Source organism: Bubalus kerabau, chromosome 10, assembly GCF_029407905.1.
Source record: "Bubalus kerabau isolate K-KA32 ecotype Philippines breed swamp buffalo chromosome 10, PCC_UOA_SB_1v2, whole genome shotgun sequence".
Lineage (NCBI taxonomy): Eukaryota > Metazoa > Chordata > Mammalia > Artiodactyla > Bovidae > Bubalus > Bubalus kerabau.
The window spans coordinates 107578750-107596571 of record NC_073633.1 but is presented as its reverse complement, the minus strand read 5'-3'; the positions used below and the strand labels follow the sequence as shown (position 1 = coordinate 107596571).

At 42.5% G+C, this 17822-nt stretch overlaps 1 protein-coding gene across 1 annotated transcript; it reads right to left on the bottom strand.

Annotated features, from left to right (window-relative positions):
* Positions 1-3030: 3030 nt before the first annotated feature.
* LOC129620708 (nuclear distribution protein nudE homolog 1-like) lies at positions 3031-4248 on the bottom strand. Its single transcript, XM_055536459.1, is given in 2 exon segments — positions 3031-3283; positions 3285-4248. Coding segments are annotated over 2 exon segments (1038 nt in total). The 5' UTR covers positions 4175-4248; the 3' UTR covers positions 3031-3135.
* Positions 4249-17822: the final 13574 nt, after the last annotated feature.

The window sequence follows — 17822 nt, the reverse complement described above, 5'->3', positions numbered from 1 at the left end:
ATCTATAGGAAGGTCGACTATATCTAGAAATGTGTGAGTTAGCGCCATACATTTTTAAAACTATGCATTCTAGGAGAAAATACTAATAAAGCATAAACTATAGAGGCTTTGTTGCAAAGGGAAAATGATCCAGAAAGATAGTGGGTATACCCTCATGATTGATGGCATAAGTGATGCATTGTGAATTTTGGAAATTCATGGGTTTCACCTACATTTATTACCTTTGCCACCTTGGAGGACTTGACAAAATGAAATGGTAAAATGGGCAGCGCACGAGGAAGGAAAGAGAAAGCCGGTCCATCAGCTGCTGGGCTTTCCTTCGGAACCTCGAGTGGGCTTGAGGAGCGCTCGAAGCAGGGCCCACAGGGCCCGTCCCCACCCGCACGCCGCAGGCCATCGGTGTCCATGAACGACGCTGTAAAATTCACGAAGCTCTCATGCAGTCACATCAAAAAACCTTAAAAATACTTTTTATAGGAAAACGTTAAATGAAAGGACTCCTCTTTGGTATGAGGAGAAGAAGAGAAGTAGCTTTAAGACAAATGTGAACATTAAATTCTCTACGTAATGGTTTTGGAGATAGAACCAAATCACTGCTTCCCAGCTTCCTTCATTGGTCACGGTGTGCAGTTTTCATGCCATTATACGCTCTGATTCTTGTATCTGTAACTGTCCGTGGCTGAGAGGCAGGGATAAGAAAGCAGAAGCAGTAGAGGAAAGACACATTGAAAAGCCGGTCTCTAACTGTTGTGCCGGATCCTGTGCTGAATGAGTTAAATTAGCTGTTTTAAAATTCATTAATTCTTCCAACCCTTTATAAAATAATAAACCACTGAACCACTGGAACAGAAAATCAAGTCTCCAGAGTTAATTTCAATATTCTGATCTCTCTTGGAATTGCAGATTCACTTACCCATGAAAGACCGCCTTCTATTTATTTTTTTGTACTACTGCTGATTTCTTAAATATCTGTGATATGCTGAGAACTTAAATAACTGTGTAAATGGCTTTGTATAAGGTAAGTTATTTAAAAAAAAAAACACCTACTAGGGTAGCTGTGACTTTTTTTTTAATAAGAGAATTCCTTTTGTATCTCAGTTTTTTTAAGTATGTTTTCAAATGCTTTATACAAGTATACAAGTTGACTACTTACCTACCTTACCCTCATTCCAAACACCTGTTATTGTCATATGTTAAGAACAGGGTTCCAAAATGGTGAACATTTCTACACTGTTGAACTTACAGGTGTGTGAGACCACCTGATTACTTTGTGTGTTCTCCTAATGATCAGTAATAAGAACATGATTTGGTGATTGTGTGATCATGCTTTTAATATTAAGATCTAAGTAAATAAGTTAAATTCAGATATGCTGCTTACACCAGAGCAGTATAATTATAGATGATTTACTGTAATATAGTGAAATATCTTTAAATTGTTTTGAGTTTTGGACCCTCAAATATCTTACACTAGAACATCCCAATTTCTGGCCTTTAATTTATTTACACCATGCAGGAGTCAACCTTTATTTAATACCTTTATCTGGCATGAAAATGTTATGTGTCAGGCTTTAATGAAATTGAGAATTTAAATTCAAGTTATTGTCAAACTCAAAGAAAGTAAAAGTAGTCATAAAATAACAGATGCAAGAAAGTTTCTAAGTATGATCTGTCCAAAGAGCTGCTTCAGCGGCATGAAGGTTTATTTGCTATCATGTTAAGTAACTCCAAATTGTGCTATTTCTTAGAATGTTTTCCTAAAGGGTAGTTATTAAAATTTTTTCTATATGGGGGAAAAGTGTATTTTCAAGGAGGCAGCATTTTTCATCTTTTTTTTTTTCAGTTTCTCTTGATTTTATTGTTCTTCTGAGATACAGGTTAGAGTGTTGCCATGGTAATGAGGTGAGCACTGGAGTTTAATTCTCTGCTGAATTTCAGTAGCACTTGAAAAGTTCTGTTTTCAACTGGATATTTTTGCTGTTCTTTTGGAAAAATAACTTAGTAACAGAAGGCTGTTAGGCTGCATGCATATGCCTGAATTCCCATGTTCTTTTTACTTGTGTCCAAAGTGTGAGGCGGCTGTTCCAAACCAGCAGGGAGGAGCCACATGCTGTCTGCATGGAAATCCTGGGTTCATTTCTTCTTTAATAAGGATGCTCCCAATGCAACCCTTTGGCTTCATCTTATCTGAAGGTCAGCTTGATTATTTCATCAAGGCTTTGAATGAAGTCCTGTTCTCAGGGGCTGCATCGCTAAGGCCATCACCCCCCAGAAACCCTCAGAAGCAGAGGTCACTCCCAGACCAGGGTGGGAGGCTCAGGACAAGGATAGGTCTAAAGAGGACACAGATTTTCCACTGACCTGGTCCCCACAAAATTCACACTGAAACTCAAGCATGCCTCTAAAAGCCTCAGCGACAGGCAGATTAAAAAGTCTTGGAGGCACATGTGTATAAAACAGCCAGTGGGAAGCTGCTGTGTAGCCCAGGGAGCTCAGCTCGGTGCTCTGTGACGACCTAGAGGGGTGGGATACATGTATACACGTCGCTGATTCACTCTGCTGTACAGCAGAAACTAAACAACACTGTAAAGCAATTATACTCCACTTTGGGGAGAAAAAAAAGCTCTTGGAGGTATACCACACCACAGTTTAAATAAAAGGTACGTGCCTGTTCTATTCTTCACCCCAGGAGTGATTTCAGGGCAGGACCCCTGTCGTGCCATGGCGCACTGGAGATGTTGTTCTGGAAGAAGCACCAGCTGTGGGGCAGGGTGCGCCTAGGATGGGCTCAGGCTCCACTTCACAGGTGTCTCCAGTCATTAAAAACACCTCTCAAGACCAACTGGGACTCAGCTCAGCTGACAAGGATAGGGTGGCCTTGGCACCCACGTCGCCCTTTCCAGAGGGTCAGGTTGGTCCCATCCCCCGGCTGTACACGCCAACACGGAGGCTGGGGGTTAAGGGACTGCATTTCCTGCAGCCAACAACCCAGGGCCACCGGCGATGGCCTTGGTCACTTGGCTTTGCGTGACTGCTTGCTCGTATTTCTCAAACTAACTTAAAAAAACCCAAAAACACCCAAAACCTAGTTTAAGGAGGGAAGGAGGGGAAGGGCTCGCCTCGGCTTCCGTGGCTTTCCTAAAGCAACATCTTGACTACACCCTGGGCTGACGGCAGCGACAGTGAGGAAACATTCGACGACGGCTTCCCAAACTCCAGGCGTTTTCCCAACCCTTTGTCGCCGAGAGGCACGTTGCTGCCGCCGGGCCGCCTGTCCACGCCGTCTGTTTTTGCTCCCCCGCCCCGAGGCTGGGCCACTGGCTCGGCCTGGGGACTGATCGTACACGAAGTTCCGGCAGGAAGCAAGTTTGGACTCCAGGGCCCCCACTTTCCGCAGCAGGTCTCCCACGATGTTGAGGGCTGATATCCGGGCTGCGGGTGTGAGGGGGGTCCCCCCAGTGGAGTCGTCCAGGCCACGTCTGAAGGTCCCAGGAATGTTTAAACTCGAGCTGGGTCCTCGATGAGCTATGGGGGTGGACGGCACGGAGCCAGTGGCCTGCACCGCTGTGTCTGTCCTCTCAGCATCCACCGAGCTGGGCATGGGCGTCCTGGGTTTCTCCTGCTTTTGCTGCACAGCCAATTCCTGCCACAAGTCTCTGGCTTCATCCTTTAGTTGCTGAACAGATTCAAGGAGATTCTCCTTCTCATCCAGTTCGCTCTCCAGGAAGGCATTTCTTTCTATGGCTTGATTCAAACGCTGTTCAAAGTCCTCCAGTGACATGATTGTGGCCCGTTTGGCTCTTTCCAGGTCATCGTTGGCTTGCTCCAGCTCTCTGATGTACTTCTGCAGTTTATCTTTTATGGCTTTTGTCTGGGCAAGGTCATCCTCTAAGGCTGAGATCTGCCGGTAGCCTTCAGAATGCTGTGTTTTAAACTTCTCCTTGATGGTCTCCAGCTCCATGCGAAGGTGGTTGTTTTCCATCAACAGGTCCCTGTTTTTGCTCTCAGTTTGTTGCAGCTGTGTCTCCAGTTCCGCCTCGTATTCCCGGCTTTCCTCCTGGAATTCCCGGAGCTCCTCTTGGGTGTTCTCTGCCCTCTGCTTGTAGGTCATAGCCAGGTCTTTCCAATAGTTGGCCTCTTCCTCCTCGGAGCTGAAGGTCTTGCCCGAGTCTGCCATTGTGGAAATGGGGGGAAGAGTTCACTCCTCTTGGTGCATAATGTCGGCTCCGGCTCTGCGGACCAGCGGCGGCGGCTGGGGCTGCGGCGGCTGGGGCTGGGGCCGGTGCAGCCCCGGGCCTCCGGCCCCCGCCCCCACCCCAGCATTTTTCATCTTAAAAGCATTTGTTCTGTCTCATTTCTTGCTTTTGCACTTTCACGGTGTTCCTCCTGAGCCCCTCCTTTGTGTGCCCAGTTCCCCGTTATGTGATTAGGTGATTGATGCTTTCATTCCCCAAGGCGCTTGTCCACTTTTTAGTTCATGAATTTGTGAGTTAAGCAGGTATCTGTATTTTATATTTACCTACTATTAGACCAAAGTTATGGAGAAGGCAATGGCAACCCACTCCAGTACTCTTGCCTGGAGAATCCCAGGGACGGGGGAGCCTGGTGGGCTGCCATCTATGGGGTCGCACAGAGTCAGACACGACTGAAGCGACTTAGCAGCAGCAGACCAAAGTTAAAGTGATTCCCCAGTCTGCCTGTCTTGGCTTCTTCATATTAGTGCAAAACAGGTACTGCTCATTGTCAGCCATTTCCTTCCCATTATTCCTCTGAACACATGGTGAAACCTTGCTGTTTTGTATCTAGAAGGAGACTTGAATTAAAAGACAGGAATCTTGGTATTTATTCATCAGGCTTAATTTTCCTGGTGCATTTCTGACAGAATAGGTAGAAGGACATTGTGTAATATTTTTCTACTTAATTAATACAATAGTGTGTAGGCTGTCATAAGGAGTTAATACTTCACATTGGTCACGCAGTGTTTAATGCAGCAGTTTTTCCCCAGAGCACAGGAAACGGGGATAATTCTTAGCATTACGTGGTTTCCATTAGCCTTTAACGTTGCATTGTTAATTTATACAGTTTTATAAAATTTGTCTCTTCACTTAAAAAATTAAAATTCCATTTTCATTCTTGTTCCTTTCCGTACAAACAAAAACAGTTTTGATCTTTCAGGTTTTGAAGTCCTCCTATGTAGAAAAAGAAGAATAAAACAAAAGAACGACCCTCCAAAATGTCATGACTTAGAAAAGGAAATTTAAGTTGTATGCACAAAATGCTCAGGTTTACTTCCTGGCATTTCTGCTTATAGATAGTTTGGAAAATCATTGTTGCTCATGTTTTATTTGTTTTAAAATTCAGCATGGTTGAGGAACTTGGCATTCTTAACTGCGGCTTTATTTTTAACTTTGTAAGAGCCTGATTGTCTAAATGGGCGCTGTTGAGTAGGAATGGATGTGTGATAACAATCCTCCTTAAAGACCTGTTGCCGTGGTAGACATTTGATCATCGTGACAGTGTATTTTAGGTCCTGTAGTGCTACCCCGTCTGCTCAGATTATAAATAACTGTGAAAGTGAAAGATGCTCAGTCGTATCCGACTCTTTGTGACCCCATGGATATACAGTCCTTGGAATTCTCCAGGCCAGGACACTGGAGTGGGTAGCTCTTCCCATCTCCAAGGGATCTCCCCAACTCAGGGATCGAATCCACATTGCAGGTGGATTCTTTACCAGCTGAGCCACCAGGGAAGCCCAAGAATACTGGAGTGGGTAGCCTATCCCTTCTCCAGAGGATCTTCCCCACCCAGGGATTGAACCAGGGTCTCCTGCATGACAGGCGGATTCTTTACCAGCTGAGATACAATGAAAGCCCCAAATATTGGTAAAAGGAAAGATTAAATGCACAATAATTCTCATACTTCTGATGGCTAAAAAGAGGAATATAAAGGTGCTATGTCACATATAAAGGTACTGCTTTAGTACTAAAATTTTGAAAAATACCCTTAAAAACTTGATTGCATGAATTTTAAAAAAGACGAAACCACATTTACTCATACATAAAGGAATTTTGTAAAGGCTGGCATTTTAATTTATAACTTGTATCAGTTCAGTTCGGTTCAGTTGCTCAGTCGTGTCCGACTCTGTGACCCCATGGACTGCAGCACACCAGGCCTCCCTGTCCATCACCAGCTCCCAGAGTTCACTCAAATTCACTTCCATCGAGTCGGTGATGCCATCCAGCCATCTCATCCTCTGTTGTCCCCTTCTCCTCCTGCCCCCAATCCCTCCCAGCATTGGAGTCTTTTCCAATGAGTCAACTCTTTGCATGAGGTGGCCAAAGTACTGGAGTTTCAGCTTCAGCATCATTCCTTCCAAAGAACACCCAGGACTGATCTCCTTTAGAATGGACTGGTTGGACCTCCTTGCAGTCCAAGCGACTCTGAAAAGTCTTCTCCAACATCACAGTTCAAAAGCATTAATTCTTTGGTGCTCAGTTTTCTTCACAGTCCAACTCTCACATCCATACATGACTACTGGAAAAACCATAGCCTTGACTAGATGGACCTTTGTTGGCAAAGTAATGTCTCTGCTTTTTAATATGCTATCTAGGTTGGTCATTTCCAAGGAGCAAGCTTTAATATGCTATCTAGGTTGGTCTTTCCAAGGAGCAAGCGTATTTTAATTGTGTACTTCTGCCTAAAATGGTAATGGCACCCCACTCCAGTACTCTTGCCTGGAAAATCCCATGGATGGAGGAGCCTGGTGGGCTGCAGTCCACGGGGTCGCTGAGGGTCAGACACGACTGAGCGACTTCACGTTCACTTTTCACTTTCATGCATTGGAGAAGGGAATGGCAACCCACTCCAGTGTTCTTGCCTGGAGAATCCCAGGGACGGGGGAGCCTGGTGGGCTGCCGTCTATCGGGTCTCACAGAGTCGGACACGACTGAAGTGACTTAGCAGCAGCCGCGGCCTAAAATGGTGATGCATCTCTAGGTGTGGAACTGAACACGTGTTGAAGTAACCTAAACTGCAGTAATCTATGTAACTATGTAAATTCTTCCACAACTTTACATAAAGATAAGACTTTTTGTCCCTAGAAAGTAAATGAAAGAAAAAGATGAAAAACATTTTTCCCCCTCAGTTCTATGTGGACAGCTAAGAGTAAAAGCATTAGCAAGCCACGGCTCACAGGGAGGCCGTTGGCGTCCACCGCGGCCTCCACTGTCTTCGCGCACTGCAGCACTTGTGCTTCCCTTGCACTGGTTTTGTTCTCCAGTTCCGAGACTACGGATACACATTAACGTATCCCTACACTGGTGTTTATTTTCTTAGGCTCCAAAATCACTGCAGATGGTGACTGCAGCCATGAAATTAAGAGAGTCTTGCTCCTTGGAAGAAAAGCTATGACCAACCTAGACAGCATTTATTAATAAAGCAGAGACATTACTTTGACAGCAAAGGTCCATCTAGTCAAGGCTATGGTTTTTCCAGTAGTCATGTATGGATATGAGAGTTTGACTATAACTGAGCACCGAAGAATTTATGCTTTTGAACGGTAGTGTTGGAGAAAACTCTCAAGAGTCCCTTGGACAGCAAGGAGATCAAACCAGTCCATCCTAAAGGAAATCAGTCCTGAATATTCATTAGAAGGACTGATGCTGAAGCTGAAGCTCCAGTATTTTGGCCACCTGATGCAAAGAACCGACTCATTGGAAAAGACCCTGATGCCGGGAAAGACTGAAGGCAGGAGGAGAAGCGGATGACAGAGGATGAGATGGTTGGATGGCATCACCGACTCAATGGACATGAGTCTGAGCAAGCTCCAGGACTTGGTGATGGACAGGGAGACCTGGAGTGCTGCAGTCGATGGGGTTGCAAAGAGTCAGACATAACTGAACTGCACTCATCTCACATGCTAGTAAACTAATGCTCAAAATTCTCCAAACCAGGCTTCAACAGTATGTGAATCATGAACTTCCAGACATTCAAGCTGGATTTAGAAAAGGCAGAGGAACCAGAGATCAAATTGCCAACATCCACTGGATCATCGAAAAAGCAAGAGAGTTCCAAAAAAATATCTACTTCTGCTTTATTGACTATGCCAAAGCCTTTGATTGTGTGGACCACAACAAACTGGAAAATTCTGAAAGAGATGGGAATACAAGACCACTTGACCGGCCTCTTGAGGAATCTGTATGCAGGTCAGGAAGCAACAGTTAGAACTGGACATGGAACAACAGACTGGTTCCAAATAGGGAAAGGAGTATGTCAAGGCTGTATATTGTCACCCTGCTTATTTAACTTCTATGCAGAGTACATCATGAGAAATGCTGGGCTGGAAGACGCACAAGCTGGAATCAAGATTGCCAGGAGAATTGTCAATAACCTCAGATACGCAGATCTGCCACCCTTATGGCAGAAAGTGAAGAAGAATTAAAGAGCCTCTTGATGAAAGTGAAAGAGGAGAGTTAAAAAGCTGGCTTAAAACTCAACATTCAGAAAACGAAGATCATGGCATCTGGTCCCATCACTTCATGGCAAATAGATGGGGAAACAGTGGAAACAGTGTCAGACTTTATTTTGGGGGGCTCTAAAATCACTGCAGATGGTGACTGCAGCCATGAAATTAAAAGACGCTTGCTCCTTGGAAGGAGAGTTATGACCAACATAGACACCATATTAAAAAGCAGAGACATTACTTTGCCAACAAAGGTCCGTCTAGTCAAAGCTATGGTTTTTCCAGTGGTCATATTTGGATGTGAGAGTCGAACTGTAGAAAAAGATGAGCACCAAAGGATTGATGCTTTTGAACTGTGGTGCTGGAGAAGACTCTTGAGAGTCCCTTGACTGCAAGGAGATCCAACCAGTCCATTCTGAAGGAGATCAGCCCTGGGATTTCTTTGGAAGGAATGATGCTAAAGCTGAAACTGCAGTACTTTGGCCACCTCATGCGAAGAGCTGACTCATTTGAAAAGACCCTGATGCTGGGAAAGATTGAGGGCAGGAGGAGAAGGGGATGACAGAGGATGAGATGACTGGAGGGCATCACTGACTCAATGGACATGGGTTTGAGTGAACTCTGGGAGCTGGTGATGGACAGGGAGGCCTGGCATGCTGCAGTCCATAGGGTCACAGAGTTGGACATGACTGAGTGACTGAACTGAACACTGGTGTTTCACTTACTATTTCTTAATATGTTTTGACTAACATTTATAGGTTATAATTAAGATCAAAGACATAAAGACTTGATTGGGGCAGAGAAGTAAATTTGAGGATGGAAATTGTAAAGGAATAGGGAAATGATAATGCTACATGAGAAAGTGAGCAGCCGAACAACTCTGAGATGCAAACATTTGGTATGAACGTGGAGAGGGCTACTGCATAGCAGTGCTCTCGATATTTCAATGACCATATGGATAAACACCTTTTAATAATTTTGTCTACTGTGTGGATAAACTTATTTAACCTGTTGGGTACAGGCTTTGTAAGGTGGCTGTTTTCCTTTAGAGGGCCCGTTGATAACTTTTTCCTCTGTTTCCCTACCTCCGTCCTTCCAGACTTTTCCTACTGCCTTTTGTTCAGACCCCTGACATTCTGTGGCCAAAAGGATCAGTCAAGATGGAGCGCTGACTACATAAGTAGCGATCGCAGTTTTAACATCTTTTAATGCAGTATCATGGAATACCTTTTAATATCTTTGTTAGCGGTTTGGAAATTGTCTCTTGTTAAGTGCCTGTTCAAGTTACTTTTTCATATTTATTGGGTTGTCTGTCTTTTTCCTACTGATTTGCTGGGGTTCTTTATGTTTTAGTGATAATGAGGTTTTGGTCTGATATATTATTATAAATACCTTCTCTTTGGTTTGCTTTTCCACTTTCCAAATGGTGACCTTTGATGATCAGAAAGCACTAATTTTTATGAGGTCCAATATACCAATCTTTTCTCTTATGGTTAATGATTTTTGTGTCCTGTTTAATAAAGCTTTACACCAATCTTATGAAAATATTCTTAAATTTTTTTAAAAGCTTGTTTTATCACTCACATTGGGCATATGGTTACCCTAGTGCTGGTATTTGTATGTGGTGAGGAAACAGCCAAAGTTCATTTACTTCTGTACGAGTATTCACTTGACCCAGCCCAATATACTGAACAGCTCGGTGCATCGCAGTTGGAACTGTTAAGTCTTCGCATATGATAATGTAAGACTTCTGACACCTCTGATCTTCTTCCGGATGGTCTTAGCTACTCTTGACCCTTTGAACTTTCAGACACATTTTAGTAACAGCATCTCAGTTTCCCTAAGGGACCGTGTAGATGTACCTTAGGGTTTAATTGAAACTGCATTAAAAATTAGATCAATTTCAGGAGAATTTATATCTTCTCAATTTTGAGTTTGGCAATCCATAAACATGGTATATCCCTCTAATTACTTGTCGTCTTGAATTTGTCTCAGCAATGTTTTAAGATTTACGTGTAGAGGTTAGACTTATTTTTAGTTTTTTTTTTAATTTCTAGATGTTTGATGTTTGTATTTTATTATCTAATTCTTTTTGTTAGCATGTAGAAATAAAATTAATTTTTGTATTGTCTTTGCATCCAGCAGCCTTACTAAATTCACTTTATAATTCTGTAGATTTTTTTTTGTATCTTTTCATGCACATATACCACCATATCTATTATTTATAGAACGTATGTTGTATATATACATGAAGAGATACTGAAGTGGGTGGTCCTCCTCCAGGGAGCCATCCCACCCCAGGGGTCAGACCTGCGTGTTCCGCGTGGGCAGGCGGGCTGCTCTCTGCTCAGCTTTGCTCTCTGTCTGAATTTTCAGTTTCTCCAGAGGAGGCAGAATGAATAGGAGCTCACCCCCGTGTGCTTGCTTCTTTCAGGGCCCACGGCTCCTGGGACCTGCCGTCACTGGCTTGCTCCGTGACGTCCGTAAGCAGATTGCCTGTGTTATCCAGCTTTCGTAGTTGTTTTCACTGGGAGAGCTCGTCCCGGTCACTGGCTCCTCCACTGTGGCCGAAGCAGAGACGGGTAATGGTCGTTTTGAATCCCTGTTGTCGCTTCCCCACAGTGGCTCCTGCTGTGAGAACTCGGTTGTCACAGGGTCACGTGTGTTCATTTTTCCTTCATGCACTAGACATTTTTTGAGCTCCTGCTTCAGGCTAGGTACTATTTTAGAAACAAGTAATATAAGAGTAAATTAGATAAGATCTCTGCCTATTGTTTTAAATAAAGGCTACTTAATGGCTTCTGTGTCATGCTTGTACTAATTAAAGACCTTGCTTACCCGTAGGTGAGAGGAAGATAGACTAAGACCTTTTGGATGACAGCACCTTCCTATTTTATACAAATGTTTTTAGCCCTTTAAAACGTCCCGCTGAGGTGGACTCAGTTCACGGCGCACACGCAGTACGCCAGCGTTCCGCCTCTGCAAAGCTAGGACCTCGTGCTTAATTCTCTACCTGGGAGTTTTCACATCATGCAGACAAAATAAACATGTAAAAAACTCAGTTTGAAACACGATTATATGACAGTTTGAGCTGAAGCTCCAGGAACTGACTTATGGAGAACAAATTTAACTCTGAGATTAAATCTTTCCATGAGTGTTACCGTGAGTCTGGTAAAGAACCAGCCGCCTGTCGTTCCTCACTTCAGTTTTCACATGCTGCAGAGCACTCACCAAATGCTCTGAGAGGCTGAAAAACGGCCTGGTGTTCTCAGTCTTCCAGAATAGCTAAAATGTCACTGAGAAAAATTTAACCTGGGCGCATAGCACTGTTAAGATATTATGGTCAAATAAAAAAGTTTACTCTTCTGTCCTTTGCTGTTCTTTCCCACTTTAGAAATTTTACCTAATGGATTATTTTCTATCCCAAAGACATGTTCCAGAGATGACCCTTTGTTCCTCCAACTACAGTCCATTTTCACGTGATCAGAGGCAGTCGAAGAGCTAGAACATCATCACCAGAGAAGATAGGCTAAGACCCAGAAAGTAAAGTGCGGTCAGGACAGGCCACAAGTCCTCAGCACCTTGGCTTAGTGTCCTTGGAATCACCGCCCTTTTGGAATGGTCTAAGAACCACCAGTTAAGAGGAGGAGAAGCCCAAGTCCCTCTGCTGTTCATCTGAAATGACCGCAATGCTGTTAATCCGCTGTGCATGCTCAGTCGCTCAGGCGTGTCCGACTCTGTGCAACCCCATGGACACTAACCCGCCAGGCCCCTCTGTCCATGGGATTCTCCAGGCAAGAACACTGCAGTGGGTGGCCAGGCCCTCCGCCAGGGGGTCTTCCCCACCTGGGGATCGAACCCTCATCTCACGTCTCCCGCTTTGGCAGGCGGTTCTTTACCACTAGCGCCACCTGGGAAGCCCCAGTACCCCAATATAAAATAAAAAGGTTTTTAAAAAAGTTGAAGCCAGACACAAAAAGCCACATGTTGTATAATTCCAATTATATGAAATGTTCCAAATAGGCATATCCATAGACACAGATCAGTGGTTCCCGGGGATGGTGGGGTGGGAAATGGGAGTGACTGCCTGTGTGTGGGTGGTAAGGTCTGGGGATGGTGAGGACGTTTGGAATTAGTGGTAATGGTCGCACAGCATTGTGACCATACTAGAGACCACCGGATTGTCCGCTCAGCACAGTATTGACCGGAGATGTATGATGGCCACAGACATTAGTTTCTGCAAAACTCCCTCAGTCAATAATGTGTTTAGATGGTGAATTTTATGTTCTATGAATGTTATCTTAATTTTTTCAAAATCACATACACCTAGAAGAACTACCAGCCAGAGAGGAAACAGTTATTTTGAGAAAGCCAGTTCTAACACCTTGCTGTTCAGAGAATACCCTTCCCGGCCTTCGTTATTTCAGCAGCAACTCTATTTGAAACACAATTGATACTATGTTTGGAAAGCCTCTTAGAACAGAACTTAAGTCCTTGGGTTCAAAGTGAATGTGCTTCTTGCGGAAAACCTCAAAAACCCAGCCTGACAGAGGGCACCTCCTTCGGACCCTGTTTTCCCAGCGCTGGGTAGTGTTGGATGGATACTGATGTGCCCTACGTTTTACCAGCAATTACATACAGCTGCTCGTTACTGTACTTTATCTGCTCTGAAGTGAATCCCTCACTTTTGGCCTCGTCATAAAGGGACCACCAGCTCTGTGTTTTACATACATTTTTCTTTGGTGAGTGCTTTTCTCAGATATCTAATCCTACCTATGTTAGCTTTCTCTCAGAAGCAGATTCATTTGTGCAGCAAAGTATTTTCTTGCATCATGAAGTCATTTGAAGCAGTTATTTTTTTCTCAAACACAATTCCATTGAAGCACCAGAAAATCATGCTACTCAAGACTGTGCCTTTTTACTGAAAGTACAGTTGACTCTTGAATAACACTGGTTTGAACTGCACGGGTCCACTTATATGCGGGCTTCCCTTGTGGCTCAGCTGGCAAAGAATCTGCCTGCAAGGCAGGAGACCTGGGTTCAATCTCTGGGTTGGGAAGATCCCCTGGAGAAGGGAACGGCTACCCACTCCAGTGTTCTGGCCTGGAGAATTCCATGGACTGCATAGAACGTGGGGTTACAGAGAGTCGGGCACGACTGAGCGGCTTCACTTTCACACACTGCAGTACTGCGCTGCCCTAGCTGCTTAAATCAGGACACGAGATCCTCCTCTAAAGGAGGGTCAGCCAGCAGTTACACGCAGGTTTTTGTCTGCATGGAGCGTGGGCACCCTTAAACCCCCTGTTGTTCAAAGGTCTACTATTGTCAGAGGTTATACTGTCTCAACTCCACTGTATGCATTTAAAATATATTTAACCTTACCAATTTATTTATACTCATAAAATGCAAAGATTTTATCAACATGAGAGTGAACCTTTTTATTCACCAATTGAGACAGCACAAGAAATTTTCTTTTTTCCGAGCAAAGATATGAACTATTTTGAAGAAAATTAATTCAACTTTAAAAGTGTCAAAATGCTTTTATAGCAAATGCAAATAAAGGTGTTTCAAACCACAAATTGTTTTACATATAATTTTCATGGGAAGAATATATATTGCAGCACAATAAAATCAGTACTTTTTATAAACTTTGGTGAATGTTTTGAAAGTATTTTTGAATGGTACATTAAAATTTTTTTCTTAAAATATTTTTAATAGAATAAAGCACATCTATAATGTAGTATGTATAGTATAACTATTTTGTTTTATCATTAATCTAATTGTATATATGTTTTAAAACAAAAGTAGGCTGGGAAGATAAAAATTATTTGTAATAAGTACACTGTTTTACTGAGTAATTCTGTCTTAGATATTTGAGTAAAGTCTACTGGCAAGGCAGTCCAGATTTTTTTTTAATTTTTGGTGCCCTTGCTTTTGAGACTCTTATTGGCTTTCTAATGTCAGAAAAACCCTACTCCCCTAACAATTCATAAAAGTTTTTCTCATGGTAAATACATACAGTGAAAAACTCAAATCTTTCAAAATTCTAATTAGTGTTTAAATTGACTCATTTGAGCCATATGTATGTTGCTGCTGCTGCTGCTAAGTCGCTTCAGTCATGTCCGACTCTGTGCGACCTCAGAGAAGGTGGCCGACCAGGCTCCTCTGTCCCTGGGATTCTCCAGGCAAGAACACAGGAGTGGGTTGCCATTTCCTTCTCCAATGCATGAAAGTGAAAAGTGAAAGTGAAGTTGCTCAGTCGTGTCCGACTCTTAGCGACCCCATGGACCATAGCCTACCAGGCTCCTCCGCCCATGGGACTTGCCAGGCAAGAGTGCTGGAGTGGGGTGCCATTGCCTTCTCCGATATGTATGTTATGAAAGCTAAAAAGCTAACTATTTGTGACTATTCTCCTTAATGTATAATCTTCATTCAGTTCAGTTCAGTTCATTTCAGCTGCTCAGTCGTGTCCGACTCTTTGCGACCCCATGGACTGCATAATCTTCCTTATGTAGGCTCTTTAAGTTAGTTTCTGCAGTGGTTTTATGTTAAGTTTTTCAAACATTAGCAGATCACAGTGGCTATAGTAAAGGGTTTTGTTTTAAATCTGGTGGCATATTTAGGGATCATTAAATTATAAAGTATAATGTCAAATCTTCATACTTGCATTATAAGTACTTAAAAATTAGTCTGTATTAATAGTCTAAATAGATACCTTAGTTTGGAGGGGAAAAATACTATTCTATTGTCTAGTTACTTAACAATTCACTTGTCGCTAGTTACTGAATAGTTCAGTGAAATATATTTGGAGCTTGTAACACCTAATTAATAAGACTCGTTCCTTAAATGGACTCTGTGCTTTGCTGGGATCCTAGCCTATGCTGAAGTACTCTCTGATACCAGTGATCAAAGCAACCATCGAGTATGAGATACCTGTGCAGTGTTTGTTTCTTAGTACATGAAAGAGAAGGCTACACATAGTTAAAACTAGTAACACCAGCTTGGTTTCCTAAAGAACTAATATAGGGACTTCCATGGTGGTCCAGTGGTTAAAAGTCTGCCTTGCGATGCAGGGGACATGGGTTCGATCCCTGGTCAGGGAACTAAGATCCCATGCGGGGCAATTAAGCCCATGCACTGCAAATAAACAGCCTGTATGCCACAACCAAGACCCAATACAGCCGAATAAATAAATAAAAATAAATATTAAAAAAAAACTCATAGAGCTATAACAGGTAATAGCATTCTAGAGTTCTGGGATTATTTTAACATAGCTTTAAAGATGGCTAGAATTTGGATTTAATACAACAACTTCAGAGTCCTAAACTTTGGTGTTTAAAACACCCAGAGATAGGTATTTATTTTTTGACGATTAAGTAAAGAATACATTTTGTTTACTTGGTTGATTTTTATCTAGACTTTATAAATGTGATTTTTTTTTTTAAGCTATTTCATTGTTGGTGCCTTCATGGGAAATTTTAGTTTGGTTAGTCAACTCTTTCCACTGAGTTTTGGGTATTTGAATTTTTTTTTTTGAATTTTTTGTTTGGTTGGTTGGTTGGTTTGGGGGTTTCTTGTGGGTGAGGTGATAACCTAAGGAGTTTCTGCAGCAGAAATATCATGAAACTATACATGTCCCTTATAAAGTTGTGGCTTTAGAGGAGTTTTTCAAAGCCTATGTTGGGAGGTAGGCAAATTAAGCAGAGCATCATAGTGAATTCTTTTTTTTCACAGTGAATCTTATGTATAGAAAGGCAAACATATTTGGCAGTTTTTGCTAATATTCTGGGATTCTTTTCATTGTCACTGTTTTGCAAACTTAATAATGTTCCTTTCTGATAAGAGGCTGGCTGGAATTTATTTGTATTTAAAGAAATATTTTTAATGTGGAGAACATAAAAGCTGCACATATGCCTCTCATATGGCAACTCTAAATTATCATTGCTCCATCACCAACCATACTAACAGCTTGCATTTTAGTTATATATGAAAAACTATAAAATTATAGTTTTTCATTAAACTTAGCACTGTACATTGAGCATTCTCGAATCTTATTTGGGCAGATTCCATATGATAGGAGTAATACATGAATATTTTTTTCCTTTTAAGGTATTTAGACATTGGAAATTAATGGTTTGGTTATGAGCCATAGATTTAAGGAACCATTATAGATGAAATTTCCATTCTTTTTTTGTAGATGAATTGCTTAGGTATAATACTATGTTTCTATATTCTAAGACTCTTACCAAATAATAATAATTTATTAATATTGACCAACATGTTATTAAATTAGCTCTTTTTGTTCAAAAGAGCTCTGAGGTGATTAGGAACACTGTGTTGAAGCTGGCTGCAAAGTTGACTGTTTTCCACTGAGCCTCCTGGGAGAACCGAAGCCTCAGGAAGCTGTGAGTGATGAAGCGCAGAGCCCGTCATTTGTGCGCAGCTTAGTCAGGGCCCGGCTTTGTTTCCCAGTGTCAGTTTTTAATAATTACACTTTTCGCATCTTAGGCACATTTGTCCTTTAAAGGAAAACAGGGTTACCAGAAAAGAGCTCACTTTCTCTTTTTTCTTTCGCTCTTTCCTGAACCGTTGGCTTTAACTGAAGAGTAAAATGGATTACATTTGACTCTCTATGAGTACTGCTGATGAGTTTGCAAAAACAGGTGGGAAGGCAATTAAGTACTGGACTTCCAGACGGCCAGACCCTCAGCCCCTGTGTGCCTCCTCCTCCTTCTGTAAAATGAGAATAACTATACTTGTCCTCCCCTGCCTCAGCAGCACAGTGAAAGATCAATTAAAGTAGAGGAAAAAATCCAAGGTGCATTGATCCCAAAGATGGACAGAATATAGATGTAGCTGTTATTTAATAATGACGACTTTGTTACATAGCAATTTAGTTGTGTCTTTGCTTGATTCTGTATAGTGAATATCAGTTAGCATTTTGAAGTGGAAATTGATAATAGGGAGTTTTTTTAATTACATAGATTTTTAATACTTAAATGCCGGGAGCCAGCATGGGAGTTCCCACCCATGGCAAAGGTCATGCGGAGAGTTCTGGTGCGGAGAGTTCTGGTGGGCAAGGCGAGCCAGAACTCGAGGGGTGCCCCTCTGGGCCTCCCTGAACATCTACCCCAAAACCAAAATCTGTCTGTTTTACTATTTCACGACTTTCACCAACTCTTCTGACATTAACGGGGGCCTATCCCCGACCACCTTTCTCTGTAAGAAAATCAACTTAAAACTCTAGTTAATAAGTCTCCTGGGCATAATAGGAGTGTTTCAATTCAAACCCCTCTGATGACTTTCTAGCTTGCCTGACAGGTTTGTTCAGATTCACAGCCTCCCAACCACGAGAGGCACAGGA